This window comes from Chenopodium quinoa, unplaced genomic scaffold (genome assembly GCF_001683475.1).
Source record: "Chenopodium quinoa cultivar QQ74 unplaced genomic scaffold, ASM168347v1, whole genome shotgun sequence".
NCBI lineage: Eukaryota > Viridiplantae > Streptophyta > Magnoliopsida > Caryophyllales > Amaranthaceae > Chenopodium > Chenopodium quinoa.
Window position 1 is genome coordinate 777,480 of NW_018742616.1, and position 16,477 is coordinate 793,956.

General features: G+C 32.1%; 3 protein-coding genes across 4 annotated transcripts; 1 reads left to right on the top strand and 2 right to left on the bottom strand.

The window, feature by feature from the left end:
* Positions 1–3,591: 3,591 nt before the first annotated feature.
* Positions 3,592–10,844, top strand: LOC110721472 (cysteine-rich repeat secretory protein 15-like). Its single transcript, XM_021900625.1, has 2 exons — positions 3,592–4,663; positions 10,655–10,844. The coding sequence occupies exons 1-2, from the start codon at positions 3,850–3,852 to the stop codon at positions 10,774–10,776; spliced, it is 936 nt and encodes a 311-aa protein (XP_021756317.1). The 5' UTR covers positions 3,592–3,849; the 3' UTR covers positions 10,777–10,844.
* On the bottom strand, positions 6,574–9,891 carry LOC110721473. 2 transcript variants are annotated; one of them, XR_002511427.1, is made up of 3 exons: positions 8,680–9,891; positions 8,367–8,592; positions 6,574–7,586 (listed from the first exon to the last, which is right to left on the bottom strand). XR_002511427.1 is itself a non-coding variant. In XM_021900626.1 (2 exons), the coding sequence occupies exons 1-2, from the start codon at positions 8,932–8,934 to the stop codon at positions 8,368–8,370; spliced, it is 480 nt and encodes a 159-aa protein (XP_021756318.1). In that variant the 5' UTR covers positions 8,935–9,887; the 3' UTR covers positions 7,858–8,367. The 2 variants fall into 2 exon arrangements, 1 of the variants encoding a protein (XP_021756318.1); XM_021900626.1 differs by lacking the exon at positions 6,574–7,586 and having other exon boundaries at positions 7,858–8,592; positions 8,680–9,887.
* A 414-nt stretch (positions 10,845–11,258) lies between the features above and the next one.
* On the bottom strand, positions 11,259–14,892 carry LOC110721475 (pectinesterase 2-like). The gene is made up of 2 exons (XM_021900627.1): positions 13,694–14,892; positions 11,259–12,198 (listed from the first exon to the last, which is right to left on the bottom strand). Exons 1-2 carry the CDS (start codon positions 14,589–14,591, stop codon positions 11,522–11,524), a joined length of 1,575 nt encoding a protein of 524 aa, XP_021756319.1. The 5' UTR covers positions 14,592–14,892; the 3' UTR covers positions 11,259–11,521.
* Between the last annotated feature and the right edge of the window lie 1,585 nt (positions 14,893–16,477).

A 16,477-nucleotide genomic window follows, 5' to 3' on the forward strand; every position in this document is an offset into this window, starting at 1 on the left:
CCCCTATAGCACTAACGAAGTAACTCTTGTAATAGTTGGTGACATAGTTTGGCCAGTTACGTATAAAAGTTTGTTATAAAATATGTTATAAATGGATCTTATTTTAAAGAATTTTTTTAAACGAATTTGATGATAGAAATAGAATTGAGTTATAGGATATTTATTAAACGTTATGATTAATCTAATATATATAATAAATAAAGTAGACATTTTTGGAGAGCATTTAATTTGGAGCGCCACGTAAGAAATATACTTATTTCGACCAATAAGAAGAAAGATTTGTATTTTATTTTTGAATTAAAAAATTATGTCGCCACCTAGATAAAAGTAACGAATTAGATTTGATATATCTAAAATTTTAATGCCACGTAGATTATAATCCACGAATTAAGTTATTTTAATGAAAAAAAATAAAGTAAAAATATAGGAAAAGATAAATTTATTAATTCAATGCTACGAGTATAAGAAATCCAAAAAAAAATATACTAAGAAATATTTAAATGATAAACGCTTATAATAAAGTTTGATACCTATCATTATAAGATACATTTTGATAGTATTTATGATAAGAAATACAAATTGTTCGTTAATTATAATTAAATTAAAATTTGTGACACCTACCATTATAAATTGACACATCATGCGACATAAACAAAATTTCGTATCAATAAAAAAACCCTATCAATAAAAAAGCGAATTTTGTGTTAGTAATTTTGTATTAGTTTTTGGTCATCAATGGCCGGGTAATTTTTAGCTTAATTTTTAAAATCCTATGTTTAAATTAGTATTTCTTATTATAACTTACATTGTATTAATTTGGGATACTTAACGATTATGTGTTTATGTTTTATTTACTAAACGTTTTTTTACATGCAGATCTACCACATCATACGATACAAATAAAATTCCGTATCAATACAAAACCCCATCAAGCGAATTTTGTGTTAGTTTAGGTCATCAATGTCCTGGTAATTTTTAAAATCTTATGTTTAAATTTATATTTGTAATTATTAGTTACATTGTATTTATTTATGATACTTAACGATTATTTGTTTATGTAATGGCATACGATTAGATGTTGTATACTTAATATATGGATGGCTTTGGTTATTTTTGGAGATGATGAAAAAATTCCAATGCATAGATTTGATTTTATATCGCAGCAATTTTTCATTTATTGGTAAATATATTGATTTATTTTATATAAATATAAAGATTTAATTTATATCAACCTCAGTTTGGCTAACATTTCACGGTTCAATTTATCCATTGATGTAGTAGGTTGGTTGTGGACGAGGTTGGTGAATCTATCAAAATAAAAGATATGGTAAAACAATGAATAATGATTTAGGATTTAAATTATTAAAAGTTTATCATTTCATATTAAAGATTTTATATAATGGAAAAAATATCAATTTTACAATTTATTTGTCTGAAATTATTAAATACAATAAATCAAATAATTAAAAATCTTAGATGAAAAAACCGTGCATCGCACGGGCTTCCATCTAGTTTTATATATATGAAATATTAGAATTCTATTGATAATAAGACACTATACAATAATTTTATCTTAAAAATAAATCCAAAAATCGCTTACTTAGCATCATATGTGTCACAATAATACCTATTTATCTCCTATGTGGCGCGACACTTGGCGAAAACTGAAATGCCAAGTGTCGACCGACTTTATTTATTAGGGGTCGTTTGGTTCGCTGAAATGGGGAAAGGGAATGGGAATGATTCCCTTTGTTAGTGTTTGTTTTCACTTATTTGTCATTCCCATTCCCCCATTTTATTTTTGGGTTTACCCAAAAATCTCCTTAACCCATTCCCCACCCCCCTACCTTTTGCATTCCCATTCCCCAACCACCAGTCCACCACCATACCTTATCAATTGGATGCACCTTGCCGGAACTCACTTCGCCGGAACTCACTTCACCTCGCCGGAACCTCGCCGCCCTTCGCCGATCACCCCATCAACCCCAGCCCTTCACTGACCACCAACCACCACCATCAATGCCCTCCCTTTCCCCTCCTCCCGGAAACCACCAAAAATCCCATCTCCCTTACCCTTAAACCACTAGAGAACCCACCCATCCTACCTCCCTTTCCCCAAAACCACCAGAAAACTGACCCACCACCTCACTCGTCCTTCAAAAATCACCGCACCCACCACTCCATCCCCACACCCACACCACACACGTCAATGAACACCACCTCCAGCACACCTCGCCATTCCCACAAGAATCGTCGTTGCTCTTGACGAGGTCAAGGTGGGAGTTCGAAGGAAAGAGATGGTCGGCGGGGGGCTACGTTTGTGAAGGGGGTCGCCGTGGTGGCTATCGGTGGGTTTCGTCTTGGTGGTGGCGTGGGTTTGAATTTGGGTTCCTGGAGGTCTGGGTTCTGGGGGTGGCTGTTGGTTGGGCGGTGGGGTGGCTGGAGAAGGTGGAAAAAATGAAGGATAGGTGTTGTGGTGGTGATGTGGTGGTGCAATGGTGGTTTGATTCCCATTCTTTTTTTTATGTAAACAAACAACATGCTTAGTGTTTCATTCCATTCTCCTCCATTTCCTTTCTGCATTCCATTCCGATTACCCTCTGCAAACCAAACGACCCCTTAGTGATATGATATTAGATTGTGAACCAGGTCCACACAAGTTTTTCCTAAATCAGATAGTGTCTTGTGAAATTGTGAGTGAGATTATCCTCATACGGGCTGTCGTAGGATCGTACCCCCCTTTTTATTGTCGGAGTGGTATTCTTTTAAGGACTTCGGTCCTTTTAGGTCCATAGAGTCCAATAGTAATATCTACGTCCAATATGATGTGTCCACAGTCCACAATTTTAAAGTTTTTTTTTTTTTTTTTTTTTTTTTTTTTTTTTTGTTTTTTTTTTGTTTTGTAAGATAAAAGATCATATTGAGTGTAGAGAAAATACAAGTTTTTTTTTGCAAAAATGTAAATAAATCAATAACATTTTGTCAAATATAGGACCCATAGTTGATTTATTTACCGAATTGCTATGTAAACTGCACAAAATTGCTGATTTATTTACAATTTTGCCATTTGATAAACAAGTTATAAGAGCTTCTTCCTCGTGAGTCTAAACTCCTCACTGGACAACACGGTCCAAATTAACGGGATAGAAATTTTACTATTTTAGAAGTGATGACTTGGGATGGGAAGGAAGGGTAAGAAGTTCCGTCACCTAAAGTGCTCCTAGTTAGGGTTGAATACTCAACCTTGAAGTTAGAAGATACTCCATATTATCTTATCTATATATTAAGCCAAACTTTACTTAGTTGACCATTTTAAATGACAATTGTTACAAAACTTGATATGAGTATATAATAATTTTTTTTCAAAATTTAATTTAAAATAGTACACCACTTATTATCAATTCACAAAGGCGAATCGATCACAGGATCACCTAAAATCGGGAGGAGAGTTCTAATCACTTGAGTTATCCCTCACTCTCATAATATATAGCTTATAAAAATTATTACTTTGTCTAAGACTTGTAACCAAATCTCATTTACATAATTTACGTTTTTCTACGGCTCTTCCCATACCAAAAACTACCGGTGATTCATGAACCAAGGGTCCATGGAAATTAAACTCATAGTCGTGTATAACTTGTGCCAATAATTAACCCAGTTTGTCAAGTAAAAACAAAATAGTACTTCAAATCTTATTAAACATTAGTTCATCCTAATTAAACTCAATAAACTATTACCAATTGTTTTAAATTTATCACCAAAGAATAACAAAAAGGCAACTTAAGCTATCCCACCAAAAGCTAAGCTAAGGCATCAATTCCCTTCCCACCCTCTTTCAAAAATGCATTTATGAATCATCACAAAACAACATTCAAAAGTAGAGAATTTCAACAACAAAAAATAACAACACTAAAAAAAATGTTCATCATTATCAACCAAACTAACCATGCTACTCTTCTTCTCTTCCTCATTTTCCTACTTTCTTACTTCTCCTATACAAATTCCTATGTCTTCATCTATGCCGGTTGTTCTCAAGAAAAGTTCCAACCCTCGTCGTCTTTTGAATCCACCATCAACACCTTCCTAACCTCGGTTGTCACCTCCTCATCGCAAACCGGCCTCTACAACACCTTCACCCCAGGAGACTCTTCCCCTAGCACCTCCTCCGACTCCACGATTTACGGCCTATACCAATGTAGGGGTGACTTAAGACCTTCAGATTGTACAAGTTGCATCCAAAGTGCAGTCACTCAAATAGGCCTAATATGCCCTTACTCCTATGGTGCTACCCTACAACTTGAGGGGTGTTATGTACGATATGAGAAGTTCGACTTCCTAGGAAAACCCGACAATACGGTCATGTACAAGAGGTGTAGCCGGAGCTCGAGTGATGATGCTGAGTTTTTTCGTAGAAGAGAGGATGTTTTAGCCACTATACAAGGGGCGGTGAATGGGTTTAGGGTTTCGAGTTTGGGTTCGGTACAAGGGTTTGGGCAGTGCTTAGGAGATTTGAACTCTAATGATTGTTCAAATTGTTTGAATGAGGCTGTTAAAGAGTTGAAAACACTTTGTGGTCAAGCTGCTGCTGCTCATGTTTTCTTGGCTAAGTGTTATGCTGAGTATTGGGAAGCTGGTTACTATGATTTATCCACTCATAATTCAGGTAACTTATTACTATGATTTGCACTACTTAATTAGATTATTAAATATTATTGCATATTTTTTGCTTGGAGTGTTTGGAATGTTGTTAGTTTTCACAATTTAATTCTAAGATGATTCTAGATCATCTTGTTATTTGTGGTTTATTATGATTAATTACGCTTATATTGACACATGTTATAATGTATAAATATTTTTCTTCAGATTAAATTGAAGGGACAAAGTAGACTTTTTAGAACACTCATGTGATTACTTTTACTTTTAGTTTCATTCATTTTGCTACTCATACTTGAAAATGAGTACTAAGTCAACTTTAGACCTTTAATTTTAAAACGAGAATGAGAGTAACGTACTTTTTTCACTTTCATTTTAACTTGCAAATTCCTCTCTAAGTAATTATACATTCATGCAACTTTTTATTGGGGAATTACAATTGATGTGATAGTTATAAATTACATAGCAATAACTTTCTTAATTATGTGTTTCTTGGCTGCTTGAATTTTAGAACTAATAAGTTGTCCATAAATTTAAAGTTTAATATATACTCTGTAAAAAAATTAACAGCTGAAACAAGCAAGCAAATATTTTCTTTTTAATATAGGACATTAATATCACCTTGCTGGTAATGCCTTTTAGAATCGAACAAGTTTAGAAGAATCATTGTTCATCTAAGATTTCTCCGTATGTATAGTATGTACTTTCGAACATTTTGTCATGAAATACAATCAAAACCCTACAATAGTTCACAAATTCAAACACTTAAATTAAACACTACATATAATAATGGACAAATAATTGCATACATCAATTGATAAAGGTCATTATGTTTCATGCTAATATTTTGTATAAAAGTTGGCATTCATGATGTAAAGATTATCTAGGATGGAATATTTCTAGAACCATCTTCCCACTACCTGATTACATTTCATAGTGTATAGTGACTAAATCTAGTGACCAAGAACAAGCTAGAGATCGAAGATATACATTAAGTTAAAAATTTGAAAGACTGAAAATATAAATGGTCAAAAACTAATCATAATACTTTTTCTATAAAGTAAAAGTATCAAAGCATATTTTGATACCACTTTATTTATTTCTTTTTAATTTGGTCACCTTCAGTCTCTTGCTTTGATAGTGCCCTTTCCTTGGATTATAATTAATCTAATTTGTCTTATCGCCTTCAAATTTTATTCTTAATTGATTATTCCTTTAGTTTTTGATCGTAATTCATGTACTTTTTGATTTGGTTATCATTACTTTAGCATGAATGTGGATGATAATAATGATCTTTGTCTAGATTAATTTAAACCATTAGTATGGTACCTTTAATTTATTTCAATATTTCTAGCAATAATTGTGGCCAGTCTTTTAAATATGTATGGTGCGTGGGTTCTTAATTTGGCCATACACTCATATTACTTGCCCAAGAAAAAAGAGTACAAAACGCTTAGTATACGTCAAGTAGGAAGCATCACCATTTAAGATCAATGATATTACTCCATCTGCTTCAAATTAATGAGCCAAAATCCATGTTTTTTTGACGGATAGTTTCAATATAATAGACTACTCTACTGAAGACTTTGATATTTTAAAATTTTAATCTAAATAACATCATTTTCTAAAAGTTTTATAGGATGAAAGACTACATTGATTATACGGTAAACCTATCAAAAACTATTTTTTTTTTCATTTTCTTTAAAATTCAATTGTGGAGAACTATTATAGGATTGAAAGATAATTAGTATGAGACGTAATTGTACTTCATAATTTGGTCATCTTTAGTATAGCATCTTTGTGGATGTGAATGATTTTTTACTAACGTAATTTTAAAAAAATTAATACGGTTCATTTCAACATAAATTTGCATCAATAATTTTGACCATTTGTAATGTATGGGAGAATATAATCAATTTTTTTTTTTTTTTTTTTTTTTTTTTTTTTTTGACGGGTGGGAGAATATAATCTTAATTAGGCCACGCATTTATATTACTTGTCCAAGCACAAGCGTACAATGAACCACGATTATCAACTATACCAACAACTCAATAATTATTATCTCAACGTCCCTAAATAATAAGGTGTCACATTTATGTTAGGTTGTTCCAAAATACTTCATATTCGGTTCCTTTCAAATAATAGTAAACTATACTTATAATGCAAGCTCTTCTTTCCATGCACCAAACCACTTGTTTTAGGGGACTAATCTAAAAGGTGACTAAAGGTGTTTATCCACTTATAACATATAATAGCACCAAAGTTGCTACCATCAGACAAGAGAATATTTTTATGTCCTACATTAGAATGTATTTAGTTCTTTTTTCTTTTACAATTAGGGGGTGTTTGGTATCAAATTAGTAAATGTAAGGGAATGGAAACAAATTAGAAGGGGAAAGGGTAATATATAGTGTTACCCTTACTAGTTGTTTGGTATTACTAAGGAAACGTAAATAATTGGAATCAATCCCTTTCCTCTTGTTTGGCATAGATAACTTGGAAACAAATAGTTTTCCTTCTAATTTTTGATGTCTTGGCTAACTTTTGATATACATTATACAATGTAGAGCAACACTAATTACCATAATATACATATATATATTTTTTGAACCGATTACCATAATATATCATATGCTAGATATATAGGCAAAGTCACATAAGTTGTTGACTACAAAAGCATTGAAATTCTAGTATTCTAAAAAAAATAATAATAATAATAAAAAAAAAAGCATTTAAAAACCATTAAAACATTAACTCCAATAACAACAACTTAGGACAAAACTTTCTACTTCTTCTTAAGAAGATCAATTGCATATTGTTTCTTCATATTAATTGGAGCTTGATAGAAGATGCTGAGCTTCATACGTCCAATACCTTTTATTTTTACCTCTACCTCGATTGCTTGCCTCACCCTTAGCTTGACTAGCCTCCATCTGAAAAATTAAAAACAAAAAATAAAAAACCAAAAATCAATTGAAGCTACTACTGACCTAATGCTGATTTTTTTAAAATAAAGACATCATTTAACAATCACCATTGAAAATGTTAACATACAAAAACATAACACCATAAAAAAGGTAGTGGTACAGATGCAATAAAGACTGAAAGGATAACAAGCAGACTAGTAGAGGTTATGAGATGTCAAGACTTAAGAGTAAAATTATCGAGATTATGAGATTAATGAGTTTTTTTTTTCAACAATAGATTTAAAAGGTACATAAATTTAATTAGCACCCAAAGATCCATCAATTGTGTCAAAAGAGGCTGGAGTGCCTAAGATGCATCAGTATTAAAGTGCCTTAACAAAATTTCCTAGCCTATAACCATGAAGGCAATGAAGCACACTAGTACAAATCAATGAAAACTAGAAAATATAATGTCCAAGACAAAATCCTAATAGTAAATCTAGACCAATGAAGCCTTATGTTTCAATACAAGATCAATGTACACCAAACTTTACAATCAAAACAACATAATAGGATTAACTAATCTTGAATTGAGAATGATGGGATTACAACAATACATAAAAACACACTAATAAAACATTCTTTTAAATGGTATCTTTGACCTCTATATGGAGCAAGAAAACCCTCACAATTCGTATACCCCGCATCAGCCAAATAATAATTACCTTCAAAGTTATTGAAAAAAAATAATTACTTCCAACCAAAACTAATAAAACATATACACTCACAAAAAAGGCCTTCACTTACCTCAAGGTACTCTAAAACCGTTTGGTCTAGAAAGAGCATTTCGAAGTACACGCATATCATGGGCCGAGTCTTCCCAACCAGGAAGAACATAAATAAATTGCATATTAGGTGCACAAACACCCAATACATTCATAGCAATCGTTCCTTTTCTTGTTCTATACTTTGGTCGTTCTTTTGAAGGCACATTTACATTAATGTAAGTCCCATCTAATGCCCCTAAACAATTCTACAAAAATAGGAAAAAATATTACTTACAAACAAGCAAAAATAAGAAAATCCTAGCAAAATTTAGGGGCTTTGAAAATATCAATACCTTGAAGGATTTCCACCTTTCATCTTCACAATCATCCAATATTTGTGTGGGATTGTAAAGTAGTACTTCATGCAACTTGAGAAAAGCCCTTAGACAAAGGTGAAATTGCCGGCTCACGGTTTCTCCACTTCTATAGAAGTAATGTCCAATAGACCTATTCTTCTTATGATGAGCCAACGTGTATAAAAACATGGCTACTATCTCTTGAAGCGACATGTTTTTTGTTCCACTCAAACCCCCAATGTCTCTAAGCATCTCACAAATAATATTGAAAGTTTTTCTATTAACGCGAAGCTCACTCTTGCATTTCACATCACTCTCCTATAAAGCCCTCTCAATACTAACATCCGTAACAATTTTTTGTTTCTTTTCCTATCTTTTATTTGAACCCCCCTTATTGTAACAACGCTAATTATATACCACATCCAATACATCATCAACATAATAATAACCATTGCAATTACTATTTGTATTTGTTTTAGATTTTTCTTCCTTATAGAATGCATAAGTCGAGGCATTGTACAAGAAACACAGAAAATAAATGGCAATTGAACCTGATAAATGGCAAAACAATAGTTATATCAATCTCTAGTTAATCAAATAACAAATATTGTCAACCAAATCATGAGGAGTAAACTACTCAAGAAACAAGCAAAATTAAGCAAAAAACCATGGTCTATATACTCAAAATAGTAGCAGTAACTTTCTCACTGTAATGCATACACATATGGAGCAAAATAAGACATGTATAGCACCAGAAAACCATGGTCTATATACTCAAAATAGTAGCAGCAACTTTCTCATCGTAATGCATACATATGGAGCAAAATAAGACATGTTCAGCACCACCAATAATCTATTACATTCATAACATAGATATAATTACCAAATGAAGAAATTATACAAAACTCCAATGTTTGTTAAATAATTTCAAATGAATTGAAGCTTAAAACAATAACATTCGTAGCTGAAACTTGAAGTAATTATAATAATACAATCAAAAATCAAACAAAAACAACTTTCTAAGATTGCAATTGAACACGCAAGTTATAAATTCATACCAAAAAACGCAAAAATTGATACTACATGAACCCTAGAAATTGAACGAAAACAACTTTCTGAAGTTGCAATTGAACACACAAGTAATAAATTCATACCAAAAACGCAAAAATTGATACTACATGGACCCTAGAAATTGAATGAGAGAAATGAAGATAGCAAACCTGTGATAATTTCTGAAGATTTGCAGAAGAAAATCGAAAATTTAGGAGTAAGATCTGGAGAATTGCATCTTCCTCGTAGAATCGTCGAAATTTTTTGGGAATTTTCAAAGAATTATCAAGCAAGTGAAGAGGAGAGACAAGAATTTTCTTTATTTTTTGTGTTAGAGGAAGGAAAGGGGATTTGTTTCCTCACCTATTACAGGGGAAACAATTGGGTGGATTGGGTTACCCCTAACTAACGGTTTGTGTTACTTTAGTCCGTAACCAAACACAATGTAACGGAAACGCTAATATGATTCCGTTTCCATCCCTATAAAATCCCTATATCAAACACTCCCTTAGAATATTTTTACCTTTTTTTTTTTGTGTGATGATCTAATGATTAAATTACTCTTCATAGTATGTATCATAATTGATGACATTATCTTGTAAAATGTATATATTGTATGTCGCACCTTTAGAGTTTTGTTCATATAAATTTAGGATCAGTAGTGGTCTTGAGCCAGTTTTAGCACGCTTCAGCTTTTTTAGGGGCATAGAGTTCTATTTTAATAATGTAAATGTGTTGATCGTTGCACACTCCAACTCGAACCCCATTTGGCATTTGAAATTACTTGTCACATTTTGTTTCAATTACTCATGAAATTAATTGTCACATTTTGTTTCAATTACTCATATAAGTTGTTGTATGATTACTTAAATTTATTAAGACTAATTATAATTTTCCGTCCCTTGTCTCCATGGATGTATAGAAGCGTCGCACGATGATGAAGTTGCAAAAACAGTAGCTATTATTGTCGGAATCATCGGAGGAATCGCAATTTTGATCGTTCTTCTATCCGTTTGTCGGAAATCAGCTCCCGGTGGCAAATAAATTTGTTTAGTTTTTTCTATTAATTTGCATTTTGTTGAATTTTATCTTGATGCAAATTTTCAAATTAAAAGAAGCTAATTGCTTGATCAATTCATTATTTAATTCAATTCTAATCTTTAAACTATATATATTTTAATATCAAAATTAATATTATACGGAGTAGTTCTTTATTGTGTAATAAATTTTATAATTAACAACTAAAATTGATTTGGCAAGAAAATGGGATACTATATGCTGTTGACATATTTAATTTAACAAAGTCCACATTTCAGTCTTCAGCTGGTATAAAGTTAGATTATATTCCCTTACCTCCTTAAAAGCTAAGGGCAGCAACAGTGATTCTCTTCAATCTTTCAAGCGTTAGCAATTTAAACAAGGAATCCAGTCCTTTGCTTTTTTTAATTATTATTCTTGCAATATAAGTAATTGTACAAGTCAACTTGGCTTGAGTGGGAATTGAATCCTTAACTTTAAAATTGAAACTCTAAAGAGGTGCAATTTATATTATTACGTCAAATTTTAATTTGATACGGAGTATGATACAATCTATTCAATACATAGTGAATTTTTTTATGCGACTAGCTTATGAGAAGAAAATCATACATGTGACACGTTTTCTAATTTATACAAATTATTTTGATGTAATCCGTGTATACAAGTAATACAACTCTTTATTTGTTACAAGTCCTTACAACTGTGCTAATGAATTATCATATGCTATAAATCTATGACTCGTGCAATTTGCCTAAAGCCCAGACGTAAAAGGCACACCAGTATTAGACAACCAAGAATCACCAGCAATAAAATTTTCAACACTAAACTTCCTAGCCTCGGAAGCACTTGTTATCACATGGTAACCCGGCCAGTTAACCCGATTCGATGTCGATGACCCAGGACCCGTATTAGCATACTCACCATAGTATAGAGTGCTAAGGGCAAAACTGCCATCCCACTCTAGCCATCCTTTTGGATCAACTATATTGCTCAAATATGTCTTCATAAAAACAGTCCTAGAATATTTGCGCCAAGGCCGGCCCAAGTATGTCTTAGACCCTTTTTGGTCTTCAGCCGGGCTGACCCGAGAATTATGGATCGATATACCCGTGTTTTCATTCGGGTCAGTCCGGCCTTGGGCCGTGATCGTGTTGGTCCCAGCGGGTGGATATCGGGTATAAATGTTACAGTTTTGGATCACCACAGCCGCGTTACCAAATATAAAGTCTACTGTACCATAAATGTTACATTCACGGTAAAATTGGCGGTTTGAGTGCACGTAAAGGGTGTCTTGGTATCCTTCAAAGCTACATTTGTAGAAGACCGATAGGTCCGAGTTCGACCGGAGCGCTACAGCTTGGTGGTTTGATGGACCGGCCGTGTTCTGAAAAGTAATTCCTTGTGCCATGAAACCACTACCTACTACGGCTGAAAAAATGAAGACCAAAGTAACAATATTGTTGCATCGCTATAAAATAATTATTCAATGATATTATACATACGTAAGCATTGTAGACTTAGAAGATAAATTATTGTTCAAATGATATATACTCGGGTTATAAATTACTCGGTATATCATGAGATCAGAATTAAAAACATAGAATTATTATTCATTTATGTGTCAAAGATTATTGTTACATAATTAAATTTCACATTTATAATACAAACAAGTCCTTCAAGCAACGAACAAATATAGTACTTTGTAAAAATGTTTGATTTTATCTTTTTTAGCTTTAGAGTGAAAAGACTCAATACTCGAATTTAATTAATTAAGTTTGATTTACTCTTACTAGTACACAAGATTGATTTTAATTTGACCCAAAATGAACCATAGGATCCATTTTTAAACTTCAAGGATTGATTTTAATTTCTAAACTTCTAGGATTGAATGATTGATACATCAATTAAACATTCATCATCACGTATTTCATTAGCTCCTCAGATAAGCAGTTTCTGGCTTTGATCACTTTCAACTTCATAAGCTACCAAATACCAATAAGTAGGATAATCACATAACTTTCTGAAAACATTAGCTTACATTTTTCTTTGTTGTATTTTATGTCGTTTTACTTTTAGTTCGCTTTTATGTTAACTTAGTAATTTAGTATTAATTAGGTAAGCTAAAGCTAAAAGTTACTATATACTTATCTCAAACCGTTAAAACTTAAGTTAGTGGTTCACATTTCTTTCGAACATAATCTTAAAGCAATTACTGATTAACCAAATATCATTCCATTTATAGAAACATTTTGTTTTAGACATACAATTTCGTGCTACGTTACCTTAGTAAAGTATAAACATAATTAAGGATAATAAAACAAAGATGAACATATCCATGATCAATAAAAGGAGATGTTGATATAAGATATTCTCTCTTTTCTTACGTTGAAAGACTTGATGTTATTGGAGTTTTGAAAACTACCAATCTAGATAGAAAATTGTTCTTCATACAAATTATGTTGATTATGAGAACGAACTAGCTAGCTAGGTGTGATATAATAATAATAATAAATCAAGAATAAATTATGTTACTCGTATATTATTGTTGAGCATCTATCGTTTGCCGTTTTACATAGCAGGTCTTGTACGTGGAAAGCTAAGTCACGCCAAATCATATGGATAACCTTTTTTTTTATGAATTTGACATTAGATAATTTAGACGCATAGGCAAAATTAAATTAAAGCTGATTGTATACAGTATCTTGTCAGTGTAGTGATAATGATAATAATAATAAAAATTGCATTAAATATTGAATATAATGTTTAGGACGGAGGAGAAATAATCATAATTAATCTGCACTTGTTTTCCATTTTATTAACATTATATTTATAATGGACATGCATTAAGCTAAAGATTGGTCTACATGTTTGATCTAATATAAACCCTATTTTCAAAGACATAATTAAATTAAATTTAACTTACCAACAGTAGCTGATCTATATGTAGTGGAACCACCTCCAACACTTTTGCTCCCAGTGATAATAGTCTTCCCAATTCCATCACCTAAAAACATAATATTCTTCAACTTACTTCCTACTTCCAAATTCTCCTTATAAGTTCCTGCCTTTATATGAATCACAAACCTCCCACTCCCTTTTCTCCTTGAGGCAGCACTTATTGCTTGCCCTACGGTCTTATAATCCCCTGACCCATCTCGGGCCACCACAAGGTTTGCTTGAGTTCTCGACGACTGCAACAACTTCCGGTCACCAGGCCTAACCCAGTCCGGGAACTCATCCTTGATTGGCTCATCCCAAGTATGCCCTCCAACCTTACTAACCGATCCACGATTATTAATAGCAAGTGCATTTCTAATCAAGCATGAAACATTAGCATTGAACATCATGGGCATAATATTTTTGGTAACACCCAAGTCACTGAACCCATTTTGGCATGTTTGGAAAAGGGTTAGGGCTGAACTGAGCCATGCCTGAGCATCAACTCGGGTGCAACTAGGGGTGTTCATAGTCTGGTTTAGATGTTGAACACTCATCTCGTACAACTCCAAACAATCCTTCAACGCCGCCTTTTCTCTCTTATTCTTACAGCTATGTCCTATAGAGTGTGCATTTTGATGAGCTTTTTTAGCATTTTGCATGGCACTTTGCATCATCATCTTAAGAAAATCTGATTTTCCTTTGATGGTGGAAGAATATTGGTTATGGGTAAGGTAATATATACATTGTTTAGGGTATGGTGTTTTGTTACACCATGACAATAAATTAGGAGGTCCATAACCTTCAACCAAAACAGGAGTAAACAAAAATGTGAGAAATACAAGTATTTTTAATTTTGCTAAGATAGAATAATAATAAGCCATAATTTTGTTGGGTGATGAATATACGAGAGGTTTATTTATTTGAGGTTTGTATAAGCTGGTATTTATATTGCATGCATGAGATAATGATTTATGTAGGAGTTGAATTAGATGGAGGTCATAGTCTTATAATTGGATTATTGACGAGCTAAATAAGTAGGTAATGGAAAACTTATTAACATTTCCATTTTTTGTCTACTTTAATTACTTACGTAATACGGTTCACCACTCAATTGTAGATAGATTTTCTTTATTTTTTTCTTTCTTATGATCAATCGATCAACAATTTCAATTCAACATAGGCAATTACATATATCTTATAGAGTATGTAGTATGATCAATATGTTTGTCTCTCTTTCTTCCATAGAACTACACTTTGTATATAATGTAGAAGTCTAGAATATATCATTCATAAGCTAAAATTGATCAAATTGTCTAATGAACCCGGTTTTTGGGTGGGTAACCAAGTCAGGTAGATGAATAACTGTTTGGTGCACTCAATCTTAAAATCAAGTCAAGTTGATTAAATAACTGATACTGAACTATATTCATTTTTGTTGAGCTTAATTAATTTACTTATTTTGCTGAAGCTTATAACAGCAAGTCGCGAGGGGATAATAAACCCTTAATCTTAATTGATATTTACTCAAATAACCTTGTTCAACTCCTAGCTTAGAATAACAAAGGAAAAAATGTGCCAATTTTTATTGTTTAAATTATGATGATGATGAAAATTAAATGAAACAGTCTATTGAAAATTCATCAACTACATGGTATAGTAATATAAGGACGATGCATGCGATTACGTAAACGCCAAGCATAATTTGACAAAAATATGAATAACAACAAATTATATACTCAATATTTCATATATCATAACATTTATAATATTAATATATTATGCATGTGGCACGTTTTAATAGAATTTTATGAACATATACGGGTTCAATTTACATCATAATAGAAAGCTTTTTGCTCCCAAAATAGGTCTACATTATAGAAAGCTATACAATCATCGTTTTCAGAAATAAATGTCGTCCATAACTTAGCTTTCTTTCACGACACTGTTTTTCTAAGCACGTAGAATACGAAATTTGTATTCTTTTACTTAAAAAGGAAATTCAAATTAATAGCAAAAGGTGGTGCTAATGATAATTTGATCGAGCAAGCTAAGTATAGGGTGACAGTAAATCGTAAGAATTGAAGTTGCTACATTATTATAAAAGAAAGTCAATGTGAGTATAATTGTACGAGTATATAGATGAATACGCGACCACTCTACTTTATTAAAGAGTCTAGCACAATGTATACACGATATATATGTATAAATATATTAGGCACCTAGTCTGATGATGAATGCTTTTGCATTGTTTAAGCTAGTCCCTTGACACAACACACAGTAAACAAATGTCAAACCAAATATGTATAGGTCATGTTTATTTAATTATAAACTTAATGATTAATAAAGTTTGTATGAATTTTATGTTTTGGTCTATTATACAACATTATTCGGTCAGTTTATCTCATTAAATTTAGTTAAAGTAGAAGTACCATACAACGTCAAATTTAAAGACTAAAATCAAGTTAACTTCTCTGATCTGAATTAAAGTAGAAGTGCTAATCCATTCCAATCAAATTATTTAACAGAAATCGCAAAACATCCCACCAAATTGTAACCAATTAATTAAAAAAAAGGGGAATTGTAGCCAACTAACTAATTAAAGTTTTCAACGCCAAACTTGAGAGTTGAGTATATTGAATGATCAAATGATATGGTTCCTTAAGACTTTAATCCATTGGAAAAATCTAATTATCCAAATTCAAAGTTTCAAAACACATACTTGTATTAGTATAGTAGTGCTTATTATCTTGATCACTTGAAGTTGATG